Source organism: Mastigoproctus giganteus, chromosome 6 (genome assembly GCF_048544385.1).
Source record: "Mastigoproctus giganteus isolate SK-2022 chromosome 6, ASM4854438v1, whole genome shotgun sequence".
Classification (NCBI taxonomy): domain Eukaryota; kingdom Metazoa; phylum Arthropoda; class Arachnida; order Uropygi; family Thelyphonidae; genus Mastigoproctus; species Mastigoproctus giganteus.
This window is the reverse complement of record NC_143580.1, coordinates 224,146,528-224,171,716: the sequence shown is the minus strand read 5'-3', so window position 1 is coordinate 224,171,716 and position 25,189 is coordinate 224,146,528. Positions and strand designations below refer to the sequence as shown.

At 37.0% G+C, this 25,189-nt stretch overlaps 1 protein-coding gene across 5 annotated transcripts in view; it reads right to left on the bottom strand.

The window, feature by feature from the left end:
• LOC150085023 (ral GTPase-activating protein subunit alpha-1) overlaps window positions 1–25,189 on the bottom strand; it is a 529,619-nt gene that overhangs the window by 100,711 nt on the left and 403,719 nt on the right. For all 5 annotated transcript variants that reach the window (XM_090376739.1, XM_090376741.1, XM_090376740.1 and 2 more), the window contains one exon: window positions 19,634–19,837. In XM_090376739.1, the coding sequence (XP_090232865.1) occupies window positions 19,634–19,837 (204 nt within the window). The remainder of the gene's footprint in view (window positions 1–19,633; window positions 19,838–25,189) is intronic.

Below are 25,189 nucleotides of genomic sequence, written 5' to 3'. Positions count from 1 at the left end.
CTTTTTGGTTTCTAGGAGCATTAGCAACTAAGGCCATATTGCTTCAGGGATATGCGGTGGTCATTTCCTGACCTTTCAGCATCCTCCATATTTGGTGGTCATGGGCTCGAACCCTGGTCTAATCAAGAAGCGTGTGCTACGAACTGCTGCTCCTGCCCACCTGGCTACAGAGGTGCTGTCTGAAGATGGATGAGGAAATTTAAGCAAGGGGGAAACAAGCACTGAGGACAAGCAGAACCTGGAAAGTCTTCTACTACAGCAACAGATTGTGACTGAAAGCAGGTCAAACACACAATTCTTGCAGACAAATGAGTAGTGGATTCCTTGAAGCATAGTCAAAAAATCAACAGTGAAACTTACATTTTGGAACTTCAGAAGGTGGTAGTAGTAGTGGCATGTGACGCAAGAAAGCAAGTGTATGAGCTTATGCAGCATCAGCCAAAAAAAAACAAAACACACACCATTCCCTCCAAATGCCTGTCCAGTTCCTCCTTAAATTTATTCAACCTATCAACTTCCACAACGACAGATGGAAGTTGGTTCCAGCAATTAACCACCCGCTGGCTAAAGGCAAATTTACGCACATCTATTCTACATCTGTCTTTTCTTAATTTGAATTTATGTCCCCTTAGGTTCATAATCTGAACAAGTGGATGGATCCCATCAGAATTCAGCGTTCTCAACCAATTCAAGGCCTTATACACCTCAATCAGATCACCGCGCAGGTGCCTAGTCTCCAGCCACTGCAATTTGCAGAACTTAAGCCTCTCTTGATAAGAGGATCCCTTCATTCCCCCCACCAATCTTGTTGCCCTTCTCTGTGCACGCTCAAGTAAATCTACATCCTTCCTAAAATGAAGCCTCCAGACCTGAACGCAGTACTAAAGGTGTGGCCTCACCATTGCCTTATACAGAGGGACAATCACCTCCTTCTCCCTGCTAGCAAAATTCCTATATATCATTGACAAAACCCCATGACCTGCCCTGGCAGCCTGTCTGCATTGCTCAGAAAACTTCATATCTGACTGCACAATTACTCCCAAGTCTTTTTCATTTTCTACCACCTTAAGTGTAGTACGACACAGTTGGTACGTTTCTCTGGGGTTACTTCTACCCATATGCAGTACTTTGCATTTGTCAAGGTTAAACTTCAGTTGCCACTTCTTAGCCCATCTGCCCAAATTATCTAGATCCTGTTGCAGTAGCACACTGCTATTACTGTCATTAACAACCCTGCCAACCTTTGTATCATTTGAAAACTTCGACATTAAGCCTGATATACCTTCATCAATATCATTGATAAATATACAAAACAACAGTGTACCTAACACTGAACCCTGTGGGACTCCACTAATAACATTAGTCCACGAAGAGCAGCACCCATTGATTACCACCCTCTGTCTTCTCCCACTTAACCATCCTTTTATCCATTGTAGCAACTTACCCTTAATACCATTCTGCTCCAAATTGTACAATAGTCTTCCATGTGCAACAGTGTCAAAAGCTTTCCTGAAATCCAAATATATGATATCAAAATTATTTTTTGCATCCAGTTCCTTTGTAACCACATCATAATATCCTATCAAATTTGTCAGACAAGACTTTCCCTTAACAAACCCATGCTGTGTCTGAATTATTGCTGCAGTCTTGTCTAGATGATCTTGCAATGCATCTTTAACCAGTGACTCCATTATTTTACCCGGAACAGAAGTTAAACTAACTGGTCTGTAATTACTCGTGTCATCCTTCGATCCCCCTTTGTGAATTGGAGATATATTTGCACATCTCCAGTCCGTGGGAACTTCCCCTGAGTCCAAGGATGCTCTCATAATTATGGCTAAGGGTTTGCTTAGTTGCTTTGCTGCCTCCTTTAATATAACTGGATAGATCTCATCCACCCCAGGTGCTTTTCTTATGTTTAACTTCAACAATTTCTCCTCCACTTTGCTTTCAGTTGTTACAAAATCATTATGTATCCTGCTACAATTTGATAACCTTCTGCCATTTTCAAACCTTAATAATTCCTCACGTTTGAATGTAGAGGCAAAATACTCATTCAGTTTGTTTGCTATCTGAGCAGGATCATCAACAGTCGAACCATCGATGTCAAGTGGACGAATCAGATTCATCCCCTTCCTTTTAGAGTTTATATAAGTAAAGAAATCCTCGCTGTTTTTTCTTAGCATCTTTTGCCAAGAATTTCTCGTAATCTGCCTTCGCCTACTGTAATCAGGACACAAAGGAGGTTAGCTCCTTTGTGACCTGATTACAGACTAGCTTATATCTGCCATAGGCTTCTGAGTCGCTTGATAATTTATATGCATCCCATGCATTTTTCTTCTCTGTTACGAGTCTCATTAGTTCATTAGATAACCATTTAGGCCTAAACCTTGAACAATATAGTAAACCCCCGCTATTTGCGGGGGTTACGTTCCTGAGAAATGTCGCGAATACCGAAAACACGAATACTGAGTTATGGCTCTCATAGTAATAATGGGGTTCCGTTCCAAAGTATGAAATATATAAGAAAATCTAGTCTAAAATTTTGTCTATGTATGTATTATATGTACCTTCAAAATATGACTATGTACATTGACATTACATAGTGAAATGCAAGCATATGGCATCGAAATGAAAATAAGAAACAATTTAATATTAAATATAATAAAATGCCTTTGCTAGCAAAAAAACTTATCCTGCCAGTGCTATCACCAGTTTCGCTAAAGTGTTGATAAAGGAGTTTTGCCTTTTCACGAATGATGAGTGAACTTAACGGAATTTTATTTTGAGTTTGGTTTTCTATCCACAGATTTAAAGATTTTTCCATTTTTTCTAATTGAACATCACGAGTTACAGAGCAAATTTTCGAAGCAATTAGCGCGTTTTCACGGACACTACGGCGGATTTTTTCTTCCGATTTTATGATTGATCGTACCGCTGACTCATTGATTTTATAATGTTTTGCCACTGAGGAGACACTTTCACCATTAAAAATTTTATCTAATAACTCAATTTTATTCACTAATGTCATCACCTTCTTTGATATTTTCACATTTCTCTTGTTATTCGTAGCCATATTTTTGTAGGGGTTATAAAGAACTTTTCCACAATAAAGTCACTTTCTTCCGTTAACACACTCAAAAAAGTCTGTTTTACACTGCAAAACAGTAGATTTATCATTTTTGTAAGCATATAAATTCATAAATTGATAAATTTATTCAATTTATAAGCATATAAATTAAAAGTAAACGACGAAACCTTCCATGACAAGCGCATAACACATACTGAACAAGGATTAGCAAGAAACATCCACGCTCGCGATTTTGTCACCCCTCTCCCCCCACCCACGGAGCGCTGTTTTGACCGGGAAAGATAATTTTAGCCACGCCCATATTTTTTATGGCGAAAATATTCACTGCGCTTTAAAATTCACATTTTTTTAGGTTTCATTTTATATTAAATCGGCGATCGCGAATACAGATACCGCGAATAGCAGGGGTTTACTGTATTTCTTAATAGGTATGAAACTTTTAGTAGCATCCATGATTAATTCCTTGAATGCTTCCCACTTAGAATTTACTGTTGGTAACATCGTCAGTTTATCCCACTGTACAGAATTTAAAAACTGTCAGAGACCACTGTACTCACCTTTACGGAAGCAAAAACCTTTTCCTTTACCCCTGATGGTAATTAAATCTTTAAGTAAATCCCACATCAGTACACTGTGATCACAGCCACCTAGTGGTTCCTTTATCTGCAAATTCTTAATACACGAATGATCACTGCTGATAACCAGATCAAGAGTATTACTTTCTCTGGTTGCCTCTCGAACATGCTGCTGCAGAAAACAATCATCCAATAAATACACAAAAGTCCGACTAGTGTGTGAGTGACCAACCCACAAGTTCCAGTCAATATCTGGGAAGTTAAAATCCCCCATTATAAGACATTCTGATTTACTAGCCCACTTTATTTCTCTGTACAATTGTTCATTGTACTCATTCGAGTCATTAGGCCTATAACACACTCCTACTCATATTTTTGCTTTCGCAGTGCTTATGTCACACCAAACTGTACATCTATATCAACTGGATGCACTTCTTTTGATTTTATGTTTTTCTTAATTAACAGCATAACACCTCCTCCCTTTCTATCCTGTCTATCCTTTCTGTACACATTGTACTCCCCAAATTCCAGTTCAGCATTCCTTATATCTTTGTGACACCACATCGCTGCTATCCCAACAATATCCGCCTTTGATGTCTTGGCACAACACTTAAAATTCATCAAATTTATTTACTATACTTCTAGCATTGGTATACATGCAAACATACATGCTCCTACTCCTATTCCTAGTTACCCTAACACATCCCATATACCCACCTATTTCAGGATGACTGCCATGTGTCCCTGAAACTCCCAACACCCCACGCTCCAGGTCGCTACTTATTCTAATAGAAGTTGTGCAAGAATCACCTTCACCTCTGCCTATGGCTATTGTTAAACTATTGGTTCTTGTATCTCCCCAAGCTATCAGTTTTCCGACCCGCCTAACACTGCCTCGATAGCATCAGCAAATATTCTTGCACCCTTTCTATTTAAGCGTATCCCATCCCTATAGAAGCAGTCTCTCCTGTTAACACGTACAGTCCAGGCTGAAAAAAATTCTCCCCTTGAGCCTTGCACATTCTTTCCAGGGCCGAATTGATCGACAAGGCTCTCATCATATGCTCCCTTCTATTGTGTCTGGGCAGAATTGCAGACACTTTCAAATTCAACCCTAATTCTCGGCTTTTGTTCAACAGTGACCTGTACTTGTTAAGTAATTCTGCCGGTCTCCTACTCCTAATATCATTAGTGCCAAAGTGTACAACTATATCACCTTTTGTGCCCTTAAAAGATGATATCCGCTCTACAACATCATCAACCTTTGCCCCTGGCAGACATACCTTGGTCCTGTTCCACCTATCCATTTTACAAACCATGTTTCCCGTTTCCCTGACAATAGTCTCCAGCAACTACTAGTTCCTGAAGGACCAGCGCATTCTGCCTTGGGGGTTGCCGCTGTGTTGCGTGATGACCAAGTGCAAGCTCTGGCGTTGATGTGGGCAGCTGAGAGCCTGATGGGCCCCTCAATTTAGATCTTTCGAGGGCATCCACCCTGTCCTTCAAACTCTCATATAGGCCCATAACAACACTGAGTTGTCGCTTGATTTCCTTACACTCCTTACATCGCGCACACACAAAGACATCCCCCATGGCAATATCATGTTTCGTTCCAGAGAGTTCGGCAAACATTTCACAAGTCACACATTTTTTTAGGCTCTGATGCGTTGGAGAATTGACCCCCTCAGGTCTCCCCCGAGTCACAGCACTCTTGCCACTTTGTGCCCGTTGCTTTGCTGCTCTAGTTTGGGGCATGATACTTTAAATTAATAAAATCAATAAATTAAATTAATTGAATGTCAATTCTACGCTATTTAATAGAAACAGTGAAGCGTATTACTCTATAAATAAGGCAGAGCTACGTACTTCAATTAAAAATTTGAATTCCCTACCACTATATACAAAAACAATGGTTGCAAGATTCGAACGAAATAACGGTTTTACGTATATTAAATATATCTATAAAAACTGTTTATCTAAATTAAAATAAAAATAACCATTGTAACTATAACTATAAGACTACGTATTAAGTACAATATTAAATAACAATTATGTAAATAAAAAGGCAAACACTTATCGTTTTTTCGGAGCCTGCAACTGACAGCTGTAATTTTTAAAGAGAGTCAGCGCCTTCTCTTTCCAACAGCTCTATATCATTCTTAAAATGAAGTTAGGAAGGCTATTGAGAGAAGACACAAAAAAGCCATTCCATTATTCAATACCATGATGATGCTCATCCTCATGACATTTTCTAACACTGCAGTCAGTACCAATGACACATTGTTGCTGTGATGTACTGGACTGCAATTTATGCCCTACAGTACAGTACTGTAGGGCATAAATATCCAACCACCCATATTTGTACTGACTGCAGTTTTAGAAAATATCATATGAGGATAAGCATCATCATGGTATAGCATGATACCATGAATAATTATGCCCTGCAGTACAGATCTGACATTGTAATTAACATTTTTCTTGCTGAATCAAGGATAGCATTCATGGATATGCACAGATGTAATCAGTAACACTTAATTTGGTAACCTGTTGAATTTTACCAAATTGGATATCAGCCTTGAAATGACCAATGGCACAAATATGTTCAGCATGATAGTGTGGAAGAAATGCATCTTTTATATTTGGTTTTTGTTAAATATTAAACATGTTAAGGTGATAATGATTTCTTCCACATATGTAATAAGGTGATACATTGTCTAATGCTAAAATTATAATAATGTTGCTTGTCAGTTAAATGTGACAGTTCTGAAACTCTTATTTTGATGAAACTGTTATTGTTTAAGAAACAAATTATTTTGTTTCATTCCGTTCATTCCAAATACCTGTCCAGAAGAGCCTTAAATTTATTTAGGCTATCAAATTCCACAACACCCCACTGGCTAAAGGCAAATTTCCGCACATCTATCCTACATCTATCTTTCCTCAATCTGAATTCATGCCCTCTCAGATGATTATTCTGAGCAAGAGGAAGAATCCGATCATCATTGAGCATGCTCAAACCATTCAAGGTTTTATACACCTCAATCAGATCACCTTGCGGGTGCCTAGTCTCCAGACATTGTAATTTGCAAAGCTTAAGCCTTTCTTCATAAGAGCAACCCTTTGTTCCATTCACTAATCTTGTTGTCCTTCTCTGTACTCGTTCCAACAGCTCTACATCATTCTTAAAATGAGGCCTCGAGACCTGTAAACAGTACTCAAGGTGTGGCCTGACCTTATATAAGGGGATAATCACCTCCTTATCCCTGCTAGAAAAATTCCTGCATATCATTGACAAGACACCGTGAGCTACTCTTGCAGACCGTCTGCACTGTTCAGAAAACTTCATATCTGCCTGCAAAATTAACCCCAGGTCCTTTTCGTTCTCTACCACTGTCAGAGCAGTACCACAGAGTTGATAAGTTACTTTGGGGTTACTGCTTCCCATATGTAGTACTTTACATTTCTCAATGTTAAACTTCATTTGCCACCTCTTAGCCCATCTGCTCTACTTTTCTAGATCCTCTTGCAACAGCGTGCTGTCATTAGTGTCCTCTACAATCATGCCAACCTTCGTATCGTCTGCAAACTTGGACATTAAGCTTGACATACCATCATTAATATCATTTATAAATACAGAAAACAACAATGGACCCAACACTGAACAATGAGGAACTCCACTAATAACATTAGTCCACAATGAGCAGTGTCCATTCATTTCCACTCTGTCCTCTCCCACTCAACCATCCCTTTATCCACAGCAGCAATTTGCCTCCAATGCCACATTGTTCCAATTTGTTCAGCAGTCTTCCATGTGTAACAGTATCAAAAGTCTTTCTATGATCCAAATATATGATATAAGAGCTATAACTGAAGTCTTGTCTAGATGATCCTGCAGTGTTTCTTTAACCAGTGCCTCCATTAATTTTCCTGGAACAGAAGTTAAACTAACAGGTCTATAATTATTTGTGTCATCCTTTGATCCTCCTTTGTGAATTGGAGTCACATTTGCACATCTCCAGTCCATGGGTATCTCCCCTGAGTCCAAAGAATCTCTTGTAATTATGGCTAAGGGTTTGCTTACTTCATTTGTTGCCTCCTTTAATATAACTGGATAGATCCCATCCATCCCGGGTGCCTTTTTTATGTTTATCTTCAACAATTTCTCCTCCACTTTCGTCTCAGTTATTAAAAAATCATCTAGCTCACTGCCAGAGTTTAACTCACCTCTGGCATTCTCCTCCCTCAATAACTCCTCATGTGTGAATGTAGATGCAAAACACTCATTCAGTTTGTTAGCCACGTGAGCAGAATCATCAACAATTGAACCATCAATATCCAGTGGACAAATCTGATTCAACTCTTTCCTTCTAGAGTTTACATAGGTAAAGAACTCTTTGCTGTTTTTCTTTGCATCCTTTGCCAAAGATTTCTCATAATCTGCCTTTGCCTCCCTAATCTCCTTTGTGACTTGGTTACAGACCAGCTTATATTTATCATAGGCTTCCATGTCACCCATTAATTTATATGTATCCCATGCATTTTACTTCTCTGCCATATGTCTCATTAGTTCATCTGATATCCATTTAGGCCTAAACTTTGAACAATATTTCTTAGTTGGTATGTAAAGCCTACTAGCTTCCAAAATAAATTCTTTGAATGCTTACCATTTTGAATTTGCTGTTGGTAATATCATCAGTTGGTCCCACCATATAGAATTTAAATACCGTCTCAGACCACTGTAGTTACCTTTACAAAAGCAAAAACCCTTCTCTCTACCGCTGATGGTAGAGGGAAGGGTTCTTCGAGTAAATTTTACCTTTTGAGTAAATCCCACTTCGGCACACTGTGATCAATGCCACCTAGTGGTTCCTTTATCTGCAGATTCTTAATGCATGAAGAATCACTAATGATAATCAGATCAACAGTATTACTCTATCTAGTTGCCTCCCGAACATGCTGATGTAGAAAACAATCATCCAATAAATTCACAAAAGCCTTGCTAGCGTGTGAGTGGCCAATCCACAAATTCCAGTCAATACCTGGGAAATTAAAATCCCCCATTATAAGACTCTCTGATTTACTGGCCCACTCTATTTCCCTGTACAGTTTCTTATTATACTCATCAGAGTCATTAGGCCTATAACACACTCCTACTCTCAATTTTGATCTCCCAATGCTTGTCACACCAAACTGACTCGACACTGCACTTTCCAGCGATGTTGACTGGCTTCACTTCCTTGGATTTTATGTGTTTCTTAACTAATAACATAACCTCTCCTCCCTCCCTATCCTGTCTATCCTCCCTGTACATATTGTACTCCCCAAATCTCAGTTCTGCATTCTTTATATCTGTGTGACACCACATCTCTGATATCCCAACATATCTGCCTTTGATGTTCTGAGCAATACCTCAAATTCATCAAATTTATTTACCAAACTCTTAGCATTGGTGTACATGCTAGTATACATGCACCTGTTCCTATTCTTAGATACCCTAACACAACCCATGTGTTTACTTGTACCACATGACTGCCAGCAGTCTCTGAAATACCCTGCATCTTGTTTTTCCAGCTGCTGCTCATTCCAATAGAAGCAGTGCACTTTCACAAGAATCACTTTCACCTCTGCAAGTGGTTGTTAATCTATTAGTCCTTGTATCCCCCCTCCAAGCTAGCAGTTTTCCGATCCACCTAACACTGCCTCGATAGCATCAGCAAATATTCTTGCACCCTATCTATTTAAGTGTATCCCATCCCTGTAGAAGCAGTCTCTCCTGTTAACAAGTACAGACCAGGCTGAAAAAAATTCTACCCCTCGAGCCTTGCACAATCTTTCCAGGGCTGAACTGATAGACAAGGTTCTCATCATATATTCCCTCCTATCGTGTCTGGGCAGAATTAAGACACTTTCGTTTCAACCCTAATTCATTTTTTTTTCAACAGTGACCTGTAATTGTTAAGTAATTCTACTGGTCTCCTACTCTTAATATCATTAGTGCCAACATGTACAAGAATATCACCTTTTGTGTCCTTTAAAGATGATATCCGCTCTATAACATCATCAACCTTTGCCCCTGGCAGACATACCTGGTCCTGTTCCACGTATCCTTTTTACATAGCATGTTCCCTGTTTCCCTGACAATAGAGTCACCAACAACTACTAGTTCCTGTGGGACCAGCTCATTCTGCCTTGGGGGTTGCCACTATGTTGCATGATGATCAAATGCAAGCTCTGGCATTGATATGGGCAGCTGAGAGCTTGATGGGCCCCTCAATTTAAATCCTTCGAGGGCATCCACCCTGTTCTTCAAACTCTCATATAAGCACATAACAATGCTGAGTTGGTGCCTGATTTCCTCATCCTTACATCGCGCACACACAAAGACATTCCCCTTGGCAATATCATGCCCTGAGCCACAGAACTCCATTTAACTTGAGCCTTCTGCTTTGTTGCTCTGGTCTGAGTCATGATTTCGATTCAATTTCAATAAAATTTCAATTACAGTATAAAATTATAAACTTAAACTTGTATCCCAATACAGTTGTAACACCATATATATATATTTTTTTTTTTTTTTCCAGTATCGAGTATTATCTTCGAGTTCCGTTATATAACTTCCATATCAAGTTATGTATTAATTTATGTTACGTTTCTAAAATCTAAGTTGTTATATGTATTTAGTTAAAAAGTACAATTTAATTGACAATGAAGTTTAACAAGATTAATAAATTTTACTGATTAATTGATAATATTATATACTATACTATACTAAGCTAATGCTATATCTAGTTCGGGATATAATGTTGTATCGTATAACAATGGCGGCAAGTTACGAACGGTAAATCTACGGACACTTAAGTATTAATTAACTTCCAAAATCTCGCTGTCTCAATTCAGAATAAACCAAGGATCTTGACTAGGTCTATAAGCTACTTATAGAAAAATAATTTAATATAACAATTAGTCAAAGTGGCTAAATATAGCTAAAAAATATCCTGTTCGCCGGAGCTGCAAAACTTGTAAAACACGTGGATTGGATACCCTTACCTAAGTAATAACCTACAAAATCTCTAAGTTAAAATTTAAACAAAGTATCATAACTAGGACTATAAAGCTACTCTAGAAAATAAGTTAATATGCCAATTTAAGCCAATTTAAGTTGATAAAGCAGCAAAAAACATCTATTTTCCGGAGCCGTAAAAACTTTGCCTGCACAAGGCTACTCTTGTTCCCCGCGTGAAATAATCCGTTATTGCACTTAATAATTTATCGCAGCTTGCAAGCTGAAGAAAAACTCTTTTGCGAAGTTTACCATTTAATCGAGTACAAAAGACTGAAGTAATCCAGTGAGTGAGGAGAGAAACATAATTACTGCTAGCATAACAGCCCAGTGAATGTAATCAGATGAAGAAGCCTTTAACAGATAAATTAGGAAAGAAGCTTTGTATTTGGAATTAAAAATTAGGCTTTGACACTTGGTTTTGTATGTATGAAACTTCATGAAAAATACAGTCAGGAATAATGCTAATAGTGCTGCCTTAATTGAGAGTTAGCAAGTTATTTCCTGCTGAAGAGATCAGGCAAAATGCATTTCGTGCATTTTACTGATTAATGCATGGTCATAATAAATTCCTGAAAAATTTTTACAGCATACCTATTATATTTTAAAAGTTGTAAATAAATCTGCATTTCTTTTTGTGCAATTCTCAAATATATATTACTGTGCTTCCTAGTCTGTAGGGAAACAACTGAATGTTTTTTAGTTATTCTGCAAACTTATCTATAAAGAAGAATAAAAATTTTAATAATCTGAAGAAAAAAGTTGTGAATTTGTGTCATCCTGTATATAAATTGTGTGTAATTCAGTAACGGCAAGAATTTTACAAGAAAGCACGCATGTCATCAGTCAAAAAAAAAAAAAAAGTTACTAATTTCGTTTGCACAATTGATATTTTGTCCAATTCAGCAAAAACTCTCTCCCTTATGGATTATTGTCTGAACTACCTGCCTGACTTGCTCATACTACTGTATGGACAGACATGCCAAATGTAAATAGCACTTGGTCAGCACATGTTGAAATATCGGTTTTAACTTTAAAGCAATAAAAAAAAAAAAAAAAAAAAAAAAAAAAAAACACTTAGCTCCATGTGATAAACAGAAAAAATTATAGTTTGCTGGCTCCTAAGTAGTACAGTGCAATTACTACAAATTAAATTCCAAAAAGCAGATAATTTTGCCCTAAATTTGATGATGTTTCAGAACCTTTTTATGCTCTGCTATCAAGTCTAAAGAGAGCAGAAAGAGAAAAAAGGAAAAGGGATAAATGTTTTAAAACCCAAATTAGCATAACACCATATCAAATTTTAGACTTTTCTAACCTAACTTTGGTTCTTGAGGCTGTTGCAGACATTCTTTCAGATATGCCAGACAAGTGGTGCTTGCTACCTGGGAGTCTAAAACACTGATGGAACCGATATTTGGGTGACACTCAAGTCAAGTGGACCCAATTTTGGAAACGTCCGGACAGTCTGTGACAGCCAAATACTTTGCTGCACCTTCACGATGGTGGGACTGTTAGTAATCCTGGGTGAACCTGGATGACCACCCAGTGTGTGATCACCCAGGTTCACCCACAGTGTGCTTGTTAGTAGGGACTGAGGTGTAGCGCCCACACCACACGGAGGAATGCCACCCCTCTGTGTTACTGGGTAATACTAGGTGGTAGATGACTCTCATCAACCAGTGCAATACCACCACTTTGCTTATTGGAGGCTTGAAGTAGTGGAACCCATGTTTAGTCTCCAGAGCTAAGTCCTGGTCAATCCTCCTCCACCTAAGTCCTGGTCAACCATCATGCAGTATGACTGATGTCTTTTGAGGTTATATTGAACACCCTGGCGAAATCCAAACTTCCTTACATTTTCAGGGTATAGCTCTAAAACGGTGTTCGTAGGCAGCCGAGTTAGAACATAGGACTGAACCTATTGGTAACCCTTTAGGAGGCTTCCAGATCAGCTAGTGTATAATCTTGCTGCCTCTACTCTGCCAGATAGTTACTGGAGGGAGTCCGTAGTGTGTGTGCGTGTGTGCGGGGGGCATTGCCGAGGCCACGTTATGTCAAGGATCTGAATATATTCTTACCATGTGTACACCATATCCAAAAATTTCATTACTTCATACAGCATGTCCTCCCCCACTTTTTTCTTGCTATCGAATGCACGATGAATTGTAAAACTAATAGAGCAAACTTATTTGTGAAAAGATCTAAACCTCCTAAACACTTCCTAGTTTATTTCACAAATATACGTGGTCTCAGTTCTAACCTAAATGATGTCCATTTCCACTTACAGTCTGCCAAACCCCATGTACTTTTTCTGACAGAATCTCAGTTATCGGTTGATTCAAATACTGCTCATCTCAGTTGCCCAAATTATTCGCTGTATGATTCCTTTTGCCTCAAAGGTGGTAATTGTGCATATGTCCATTCTGATATTCTGTGTAAGAGATATGGTAATTTGGAATCTCCTCTTTTCAAACTTCTCTGTCTTAAAATCTCTCTACTTCTACATAATTTTGTTAAATTCATCTGTTGTCTCTACCACTCTCCCAACTCCACTAATCACTTGGAGTTCTTTGACTCCCTCTCTTTGCAACTTGACTTTCTCCAATCGAACTTTCCTAGCAGTGAGGTAATTTTCCTTGGTGATTTTAATGTACACAACTCCAGCTGGCTTCCATTTTCTAGTCACACAGAACCAACTGGTCAAGATGCTGAGGCTTTTGCAATTACTAATGATGTTGCACAGATTTTTCATTTACCTACCAGAATACTGGGTAATTCTAACCATACAGCCAACATGCTTGATCTTCTTCTCACAAACAACACTTCTAAGTACCTGGTTGAAGTGAGTAGTCCTTTAGGCACCAAAGATCATAACTTGGTGATCGTCTCTTCTCCAATGGAACCTTTATCTCATGGCTATTCCCAACCTCGTAATGTTTGGCATTACAAGAATGCAAAATTGGATGACCTGTGAGATTTCTTTTCTTTTCCTTGGTTGGATTACTTTTTCAAAACTTCTGATGTCAAAGTTCGCTCAGATCGTGTCAGTGAAATTATTCTCGTAGGAATGGAATCCTTTATTCCACACTCCACCTTAAAATCTTGTCGTTTATCCAAACCATGGTTTTACAATAAATGTGCTAAGGCTGTTCAAGAGAAGAATGTTGAATATCAAAATCGGCTCATTTACAATTCTTCAGTTTCATTGTCTACATACACCAGAGCTCGCAACAATTGTAAAGTAGTTATTAATCAGTCCAAACTAGATTTTGAACAGGCTAAGAGAAGAAAACTTCTTGCCCTAATGGTAGCTGAGCATTCTGGTCTCTTGCCAAAGCTACTGGCTGCAACTTTTGCTTCCACCTCTGTCAAAACTAGATGGTTCTATTGTCATTTCAGTCAAGGATAAAGCTGAAATGTAGCATCCCATTTTTCTTCCAATTCAAGTATTAATGATATTGGTAAAACACCTTCTACCATTCCCAACATGCTCCATTCAATGCCTCCTATGATCTTCTGTCAAAAGGATGTCAGAAAGATTTTGACTAATCTTGATGCTAAAAAAGCTCAAGGTCCTGATGGTATTTCTCCACTTGTTCTCAAAACCTGTGCTCCTGAACTTACTCCTGTTCTTTGCCACCTTTTCACTTTCTTATTCCAAAGGTGTTTTTCCTTCTGCTTGGAAATTTGCTCATACCCAGCCAGTTCCTAAAACGGGTGACAAATCCCTCCCATCCAATTATCATCACATTGCAATTACTTCTAATCTTTCTAAAGTAATAGAGAAATCAATTAACAGCCAACTCTTAAACTACCTAGAAACCTTCCATCTTATCAATGATTGCCAGTATGGATTCAGTCAGTGTTGACCCAATGGTGATATTCTGGCTTATGTTACCCATTTATGGACGAATTCAATGGAAAAGTTTGGTGAAACAAGCAGTTGCTCTTGACATCTCAAAGGCTTTCGATCATGTTTGGCATAAACGTCTTCTAAACAAGCTTCCATCTTATGGTTTGCCAACTCTTTTTGGTAATTGGGTATCCAGTTTTCTCTCTGACCACTCACTGAGGGTGATGGTAGATGGCTGCTCTCTAACTTCTCCACCAATGCTGGTGTCCCACAAATTTAAGTTCTTTCCCCCACTCTTTTCCTCTTGTATAATAATGACCTTCTTCCATTGACTAGAAATCCTATCCATAGTTTTGCCGATGAGAGCACATTGCATTCCACTTTCCAGTTTGAGAAAACTCACCCTGCTCAACCAGCTTCAACTTCTCGAATATCCGCTACCAATTCCTTAAATGCCGATCTCCAGGTAATTCTCCAGTGCGGCAAAGACAACTTAGTTGATTTCAATCCTTCTAAAACTCAGTCCTGTCTCATATCTCGCAAAAAAGATTCTTCTGCTCCTATGCTTATCTTTAGTGACACTCCGATTTCTAGGCAAGATGATGTACCTCTTTTGGAGATATTACCCTGTCTTCTAATTTCTCTTGGCACAAGCACATTACAAATATTGCTTTCTCTGCATCTAAAAAACTTGGTTTTCTCTTTCGCTCTCGGCATTACTTTTCTTCCAAATAGCTGTTTACAGTGTACAAATGGCAAATCCGGGATACCAGGGAACACATGTTCCCACATATGGGGCGGAACATGTCCCCAAACCCTATCTCAGGCTTCTAGATTCCATTCAGAAGAGGGCAGTTAGGTTAATTAATTAATGACTCATCTCTAATAGAGTCTCTCTACTCTCTGTCTCATAGACATTCTATTTCTGCTGCATGCCTTTTCTACAGATACTTGCATGGGCACTATTCTTCTGAATTGGCTTCTATAATTCCAGCTCTTGCTTTCAAAACAGTTCAAATACGTGCCGCCGCCGCCAGCCAACATCCATTTACTCTCCAACTTAAAACTCACAGAACCAACTTTTCATCTTCCTCATTTATTCATTCCACTGCTGTTTTCTGGAACAACCTTCCTTCATACGTATTTTCCGAAAATTACAATCTACAGAAGTTCAAGTCTAATGTCGACAAATATCTTTTTTCATTTTCTCAATCTGCAATCCATGCACATTACTAAATACTATAGGTTCTAAAATAAAATAGTTGCAAATGGCTTGTTGAGAGAGGACAATGTAGAACAATTATCAACTCTTTTACTAAATGTTAATAATAACAAAAAACCCTTAACAATCAGAAGGGAAAACTTACCAGAAAACGATTAAAATCTATTCTACTATAAAGTGGCGACAAAACTAATACTGAAGTTGCAGCTGTCAGTTGAATATCAATGATGTCACTATTTTTTAATCTTGTAGCTAGTAGATTAAGATACTCACATCATCACTGACATTAACATTTAGTAAAAGAGCTCATAATTCCTTTACATGTCAACAAGCTGTTTGCAACTATTTCATTTAAAATAGACATCTGTCTTATTATTTTAGTTTCTGTAATTTAGTCAGGATAGAAACAACTAACATATCAGTTTTTTATTAGGGTGTTATGCTAACTTGAGTTTACTTATATTATCTCTCCTTTCTTCTCTTTCCGTTCTCTTTAGACTTGATAACGGAACACAAAAAGGCTCCAAGGTGCTATTGGATTTAGGGCAAGATTGTATTGGCTATTTAGAACTTACTTCATAGAACTGTACTACACTTAGAAATCAATGAACTATAACTTTAATTCCTTATTTCATGAAGTTAAGTGTTTATACTCTAAAGTTAACTGGTTACTTATGCCATGCCTTTAACATGAGATATATGTATCAGTTTGTTTGCAACACAAATACAGTCGGACCTGTCTTTAACGAACTTCTATATAGCGAATTTTTCTATGTAGCAAACTTTTTTTGTTTTTCCCCTGGTCATTACAGTGAAAATAGTTTCCGTATAACAAAGAAAATTTCTTATAACAAACTAATTTCAAGAGACCTGTGTATGCATTGTTCACACCTCTGGCCTTTGAGCAATAGAGCTGACGCTTTAGAAAGCACAAATTAAGAGCTAAAAGGATTAAGAATTAATCAGAATTAAACCCATTAGCTTTTAATAGCTAAAGGGTTTAATTCTTAAGAGCATTCCACAATTTAGTGTTGCCCATAAATCATTTACTGTAGCGAGAAGTCACACTGGTCAACTGCTATCTCTGTGTCCACAGTCATTGGTAAAGATTAAGGAATATTCCCGACACAGACATTGGTCAACCTGTTTTCTATTGTAAGCAACCTATTAGAGAATCAGAAGAGAGTGATTTTCCTTTATCCCAGAAATTCATCTGTTGTGTCACAGAAATGAGTCATCCACATTTTCACTAAATTTTACCAGTCTCTGTATGGTAGATATAACTCCAGGGGCTCACATCTGGTGAGTATGGGCTTGGCACACCTAGGGTCCTGAGCTGGATATCATCATTTCTTCTTTTTCTTGGTGATTCCCTTCTACTTTTGACTCTCTCTCTCTCTCTCTCTCTCTCTCTCTCTCTCTCTCTCTCTCTCTCAGGGTAACTTGGGGAAGGTTTTTTTTTTTTTTTTTTTTTTTTTTTGGCTGGTGCAACATAAGCCTCAGGCTTCCTTGCACCATGTAGCTAATAATAATAAGTTGTCCCTAAATCAGTTTTGTTTTTAGCTGCAGTGCAAGTAACCCTATAATGTCTAAGAGGAAATCCTTGAGTGTAGTGGAAAAAGTGAAGTGCTTAACAGTATAGATCACGGTGTTAAAAAAAAAAAAAAGCTTTAAAATTTGGTGTCATTGTCAGTAGTGTGTCAACCATTCTGAAAACCGTGTTTTTGATTCTCAAACTGTTTGAGGAAATGGGACCCAGTCAGAAGCATGCAAAATTATGCCTGTATAAAGATGTAGATGAAGCTGTTTTAAAGTGGGTGAAGTTTATTCAAGACCAAAACATACTGATATCAGGGCCATTAATAAAAGAAAAGGCTATGGAATATGCATCTTTTCTTGGGCATAAAACTTTCCAAGCCAGTTCTGGTTGGCTGGACAAATTTAAAAAGCAGCATGGCTTAACTGAAAGAGTTATTTCTGGTGAAAGTGGGGTTGTAATTGAAGAAGACTGTACCCATTGGGAAGAAACAGTTTTGAAAAAAATTATGGAGGACTACGAGGCCAAAGACATATTCAACGTTAACGAAACAGTTCTATTTTTCAAATGTTTGCCAAACAAGACAATAACTTTTAAAGGTGATAAATGTGTAGGTGGTAAAAATAGTAAGGAGAGAATTAGTCTTGGTTGGTTCAAATATGGCTGATAATGAAAAACTGAAACTTTTGGTAATAGGCAAAAGTAAATAACCCCGATGTTTCGAAGGAGTAAAATTGTTAGAGTTGGACTACAACAAAAAAGCTTGGATGATAAGTAAAATTTTTGAACAGTGGATTTTAAAATTCGATAGAAAGAGGATGAAAGAAAATAGAAAAATCACTTTGATTGTCAACAACTGCCCTGCTCACCTTCACTCTGCAATTTCAAAGAACTAGTGAGAATATTGATGATGAGTTATATGAAACCGAGGGCAATGAAGGCGATATTAAACCTTCCAAACATGAAATGTTGGCAGCATTTGAAACTTTGGGTCAAGGCCTTCAATGCGAACATTTTTATGAACGATGTACAGTAAAATCTAGTGTACAACAAAAAAATAACAAAATATTTTATGATATAATTCTTAAAAGTAATATATTGTATGTATCATGTAAGTAGTAATTTCTTAATATGTGTGTATTAATAAATTAATTGTTTTAAAATATTAGAAAAGTTTTTCATTCCCACTTATTTCTGATTTATTTCCCATATTTTGCTGTATTTCTGAGTTGAATTGCAGTATTTTTCATTGTTGAAAAGGTCATATTTCTTTATAACGAAATTTCTGTATAATGAATTTTTTCAAGCAAATGATCGATTTCGTTATATGGAAGTCTTGACTGTATATCCTAACTACTATAGGGTTATGTGATTTAACCTATGAAATGTTGTTCTTTTCATAAATATAACTTGTCTACTGTAAGCTGGAGATAGCTATTTTCACCTTCGGTAATATCAAACATATGTGAATTCACACATTCACACAAAGCACTGGGATTGAAATGTACAATAATAAAATGACAGCAGGGTTCTATTGTCATTTTATTATTGCCAAATATAAAGAAAATATATTTTAGCTTTCCTTCTGAGAGTAATTATCATGGTTACCTTTATAACACTGATTTTTGTAGAAAAAACTGGTAAATAACAGTGATTCAAAAATTAAAATTTTTCTTAGTTAATCAGGTTATAAATTAAATGGATATTTCCAATTTACCAAATAATACTAGTTCAGAAGATGAAAATGATTTTAGTGCATCTACATAACTTTGTACTGTAAATTAAATATTGTAAATTTTGCTTCAATTAAACTGCAAACAGAAGAGTTTCAAAAAGATGGACTTTTACAAGGTCCATCTTTTTGAAATAAACAATGTTTAATTTCTGTTCCAATGTATTATATTGGGACTGATCAAACTTAATTCCATAAACACAATGAACAGTCAGTGAGACATTCGTTTTTCAACACCGATTTCATTAATCTTATTTAATTACTGTATAGTACCTCTGATCTAGGTCTAGCATAATAACAAATGTTATTTATGCTGGACTTAATACAGTGAATCTCACAGAATTCAGCACTATAGCAATCTGAAACATTCTTCAACTCTTGTTATAATATACAGCACATTTAAATACACTATTCCATTAAAAGATTATCAAAAGTAAAAAATTTCTAAACCTAGTTAATTATATGGGAAAAGTCCCTCAAAAGACAAGTTATCATATAATCCACCATAAAAAAAATTACAACAAAAATAAAAAAAGAAAAATAATCAAAATTATACTTACCACACTAGGAATTTCAACAAAAGAAATTATAGCAGAATTATTTAATACAAAGAACTGTATATTAGGAGCATGAAATACTTCGGCTGACAGCTCATCCCCTGTCAAGGAAGGGACATCATCATATTCATTAACCAAGCTAGTTAGGCGAACTGCACCAACTCCCATAGGGAAGTGACCCAAATGATTCACCAAATGAGACATTACCTTCAATATAAAATCATGAAATATCAATGAGAAAAACAATGTAATGAAATTGAGTGATTATTGCTATTAATAAATAAAAGTTTGCTTGTACTATAATATACAAGGTGTACTGAAATTTAGAAAACATGCTATAGGCCTAAAACAGAAATATTTAAAACAAATAAATATCAGTTTATTGGTTGAATATTAACATATATCCAAACGAAGAGCAAGGGAGACCCATTCTGGGTGGCACATGGACAGAGGATGTCCATGTGCCACAGAGGATGTGGCACTGTCTTCCTCAAGCAATCAGATTTTCCATACTGGCAAAAAATTTTCTGATTTCATGCACTGAAAGAAGAAACTCTTTCTTGTGGCATATCATGACAATGTACAGAAAAGACAGTACCAACAAGATAGAAAATGCTACAGAAACAATTTAAACACATTTCTAGCAAATGAATAGTAATTTAAACTTCTCAAACAGACACACAAAACATGGAGCACAAATGCAAGGTAGCTGGTGAAAGGTACACTAGTGCCACCTATATATTTATAAATTTAGCATAACTAATACTTTTTTCATTTTATTTGTTTAAGGTTAGCTGATAATAACAAGTTGCACATCTAAGAAAACAACTGAAGAAAAATTCAAATAACCATGTGACATTGCAAAATTTGAAAATGGTGCAGAGACCTTTTGTCAATTTAAGAAAACTGAGAATACAAGAAAGACAAGTCTCACGACTGTATACCAGGGGTGGGCAACTTTTTTCGTCAGCGGGCCGAATGAAATTTTCGCATCATGATGCGGGCCGGAATAGATTAAACGATTTAATAAAAAAAATCAGAACCTAAAAAATGTTATATTACTTGAATTACCAAATTATTAATGTATTTTTTAAAAAAATATCTGAATGTCCAATTATCATTGAAAATGCGGCATTCGGCATCAATTTTTCTTTTTTTTTTAATTGGCTCATTTTATGGGCTATAAATTATATTAAATTAAAAATTGTAATAATTAGAAAAGGCATAAAACATAAAATATCTCGCACCAATATTATTTTTTTCAATAAGAAGTCAAACCCAAAGGAACTTCGTTCGATCGATGCTACAATAATAATTAGGAAATAACTCTTTGACGCTGCGTAGAATCACTTGGTTACTGTTGTACTGGCCGCGATTCCCGATTGAACCGAATTAAGCCGAACATTTATGGCGAGTGTAGTCAGGTATGGATTTTCTATATTTATGCATTTACTGAGGGGGCCGGATTCAACATCGTCGCGGGCCGGATGTGGCCCACCCCTGCTATATACATAAGTTCGATGCAATAGAAGTGTCCACAATCTTCTAAGGTTGGGCAAGCTTAATTTACTTGTCTCTTCAACTAATAAGGACAAAATAAAGGAAAGCTTGGAGAAGCTCAGAGAAAAGTCTTAGAAAAAAAAAGCACGTGTGTACTCTGTATGCACAAAAGATATTTTATGGGAAAACATCTTTGATGAAAATGTGAAAGGGAAATGACAAATTACATCACTTCCTAAATGACGTAAATGCTGTCACTAACGTTGATTTGGTAGAGTTACAGGCTCCAAATGTATTTTTCAGAGTTTAATAAAAATCTGGTTCTCAAAATCTTGAGAAGCGGATTTTATTAAACTCTGCATTTTTTTTCGTTCTCTATGTTTTTGAACTGGTTCTTTTGTAGACACGGGAGGCTTCTTCAGTGGCTTTGAAGCGTTTATTCTTCCATACTTCTCTTGATTTTGTTCAGCTGGAGTTTTAGCCATCTTTGAAATACTCTTATAGGTTAACTGACATTAGATTTAGTATTATTTTTACAATTCAATAGTTGGCAAAATCCATTTGTAGACTAGTATGATATCATAACCAAAAACTACTGCAAGAAGTGACTGTTGTTTGTTCAAGTGCCTGAGTTATTGTTGCATTCTTGAATCAAAACCATTTAAATTTTTAAACAGTTATAGAAAGCCATTCAGGAATTTGCATCATTTAAAATTTAACAGCCACCTAATAGGAAGTGACATCATTTTCCTAAGAAAATTTTGTTAACAATGAATTGTATCATTTTTGTAAGAAAATTTTGTTACCAATGAATTGAGTCATTTTCATAACAAAATTTCTTTACCAATTGATTTTACTCCTGAACCACGATGTTTTCACATCAAAAAAGTGCTCTCTAGGGCTAGGAATTTCCACAACTACTTTCAGAAGGATAACAGGGCTCTTAAAATTCAATATTTAATGTCTCACATTAGTACAAGCCATCAAAGAAGATGTTCCTGACCATAGACGGAAATTTATTATTATTAAATCTGCTTATTAGATGAAAGGTATGCCCCAAATAATACAGCCATCTAGCTAGGATGGCCACAAATATACAAAGTTACATACTCAGATCGTGTCAGTGAAATTATTCTTGTAGGAATGGAATCCTTTATTCCACACTCCATTTTAAAATCTTGTCCTTTATCCAAACATTGGTTTTCCAATAAATGTGCTAAGGCTGTTCATGAGAAGAATGTTGCATATTGTAATATGCTTGTTTCCAATTCTTCAGTTTCATTTTCTGCCTACACCAAAGCTCGCAACAATTGTAAAGCAGTTATCATTCAGTCCAAACTAGATTTTGAACAAGTTAAGAGTAGAAAACTTGCTTCTTGCCCTAATGGTAGTTGAGCATTCTGGTCTCTTGCTGAAGCTATTGGCTGAAATTTTTGCCCATCTCTGCTCCCACCTCTGTCAAAACCAGATGGTTCTGTTGTCACTTCAGCCAAGGATAAAGCTGACCTGCTAGCATCCCATTTTTATTCCAACTCATGTATTAATGACCTTGGTAAAACACCTCCCACCATTCCCAACATGCTCCATTCAATGTCTCCTGTGTCTTCCGTTAAAAGGATGTCAGAAGGATTTTGAAGAATCTTGATGCTAAGAAAGCTCCAAGTCCTGATGGTATTCCTCCACTTGTTCTCTAAACCTGTGCTCCTAAACTTACTCCTGTTCTTTGCTGCCTTTTTTACTTTATTTCAAAGGAGTTTTTCTTTCGGCTTGGAAATTTGCTTATATCCAGCCAGTTCCTAAAAAGCGTGACAAATCCATCCCATCCAATTATCATCCCACTGCAATTACTTCTACTCTTTCTAAAGTAATGGAGAAATCAATTAACTGCCAACTCTTAAACTACCTAGAAACCTTCTGTCTGATGAACGATTGCCAGTATGGATTCTGTCAGTGTCGATCCACTGGTGATATTCTGGCTTATGTTACACATTTATGGACAAATTCAATGGAAAAGTTTGGTGAAACACAAGCAGTTGCTCTTGACATCTCAAAGGCTTTCGATCGTGTTTGGAATAAAGGTCTTCTAAACATGCTTCCATCTTACTTATGGTTTGCCAACTGTTTTTTGTAATTGGTTATCCAGTTTTCTCTCTGACTGCTCACTGAGGGTGATGGTAGATGGCTCTTTGTCTTCTAACTTCTCCACTAATGCTGGTGCCCCTAAGTTCAGTTCTTTCCCCCACTCTTTTCTTCATGTATATTAATGACTTTCTTCCATTGACCAGAAATCCTATCCATAGTTTTGCCGATGATAGCACATTGCATTCCACTTTCCAGTTTGAGAAACCTTGCCTTGCTCAATCAGCTTCAACTTCTTGAATATCTGCTACCGATTCCTTAAATGCCGATCTGCAGGTAATTCTCCAGTGGGGCAAAGACTACTTAGTTGATTTCAATCCTTCTAAAACAGTCTTGTCTTATATCTTGCAAAAAAGGATTCTTCTGCTCCTATACTTATCTTTGGTGACACTCCAATTTCTAGGCAAAATGATATCTCTTTTGGGGATTACCCTGACTTCTAATCTCTCTTGGCACAAGCACATTACAAATATTGCTTCCTCTGCATCTAAAAAACTTGGTTCTCTCTTTCACTCTCGGCGTTACTTTTCTTCCAAACAGCTGTTCACTCTGTACAAATCCGACCTACCATGGAATATTGTTCCCACATCTGGGGCGGTGCCCCCAAAACCTCTCCTAGGCTTCTAGATTCCATTCAGAAGACGGCAGTTAGGTTAATTAATGACTAATCTCTAACAGAGTCTCTCCACTCTCTGTCTCTTAGACATACTGTTTCTGCTGCAAGCCTTTTCTACCAATACTTTCACGGGCACTGTTCTTCTTCTATTATTCCCGCTCTCTTTCAAAACAGTCCAAACAAGTGTTGCCACCACCAGCCAACATCCATTTACTGTCTAACTTAAAACTCACAGAACCAACTTTTCATCTTCCTCATTTATTCATTCAACTGCCATTTTCTGGAACAATCTTTCTTCATACATATTTAATGAAAATTACAGTCTACAGAAGTTCAAGCCTAATGTCAACAAATATTTTCTTTCGTCTTCTCACCCTCCAGCCCAAGCACGGTACTAAGTACTATAGGTTCTAATACCTCTCGTGTTTGGGGTTTTCATAAAAAAAAAAAAAAAAAAAAACCAAGAGACCTTAGTTACATAAAAGTTTAGTACAGCACAAGATGTGTATCAAATCTGTAACAGTTATTACATTTGCTAATTCAAGATAATTCTGTTTGCTGATACATTGAGAACAGTATCAGAAAACAGAATTGCAAAGTATGATAAGAGTCCTTGATGATTTGGTTGCAGTATGCTTTGTCTTATCTTTCAGCATCAATTTTTTTAGGGCATTGAAGATCTTGGGCGTGATGATGTAGAATATACAGTCAATGCTCCCAAGACTTCTCAAGGTGCTTCTCAGTGTAGGAGATCACATCTGTTGCTTCCCTCCCATGATGGGAAACTGAACAATTCAAGAGATGTTTAGAGGCTCATCGTGGTGCTCTAACCTCCTCCCCTCCCCACCACTAGAGCCCCAATTTCTCCAATAAAATATAGTTAATCAAACCTTTAACTTTTCTGCCACTCAAGAGATTCTCCTTGTAAGTAGTTGCACAATGATATGTAGGTTTCTGGCTGTGATCTGTTGTTTCCAAAGGATGGTGTCCAAGTTGGCAAGAAGAATAGCATGCCAGATGGTGATGGGCTTTCTTCTTATTCTGTTCATCCAGTATTCAGTGATGTAATGCTTCTTCAGGTAGGGATTAAATGCTGAGGTTGTTGTTGTTGTTATTTGGTTTTTTAGGAGCATTAGCAACTAAGGCCATATTGCTCCGAGGATATGTGGTGGTCATTCCCTGACCTTTCCGCATCCTCCATATTTGATGGTCACTTTTTTTTTTTTTTTTTTTTTTCTTGTTAGTTGTTGGTGCATCAGCTTCTATGGCCATAATGCACCTCCCAAAGTTTTTGCATTTTACTG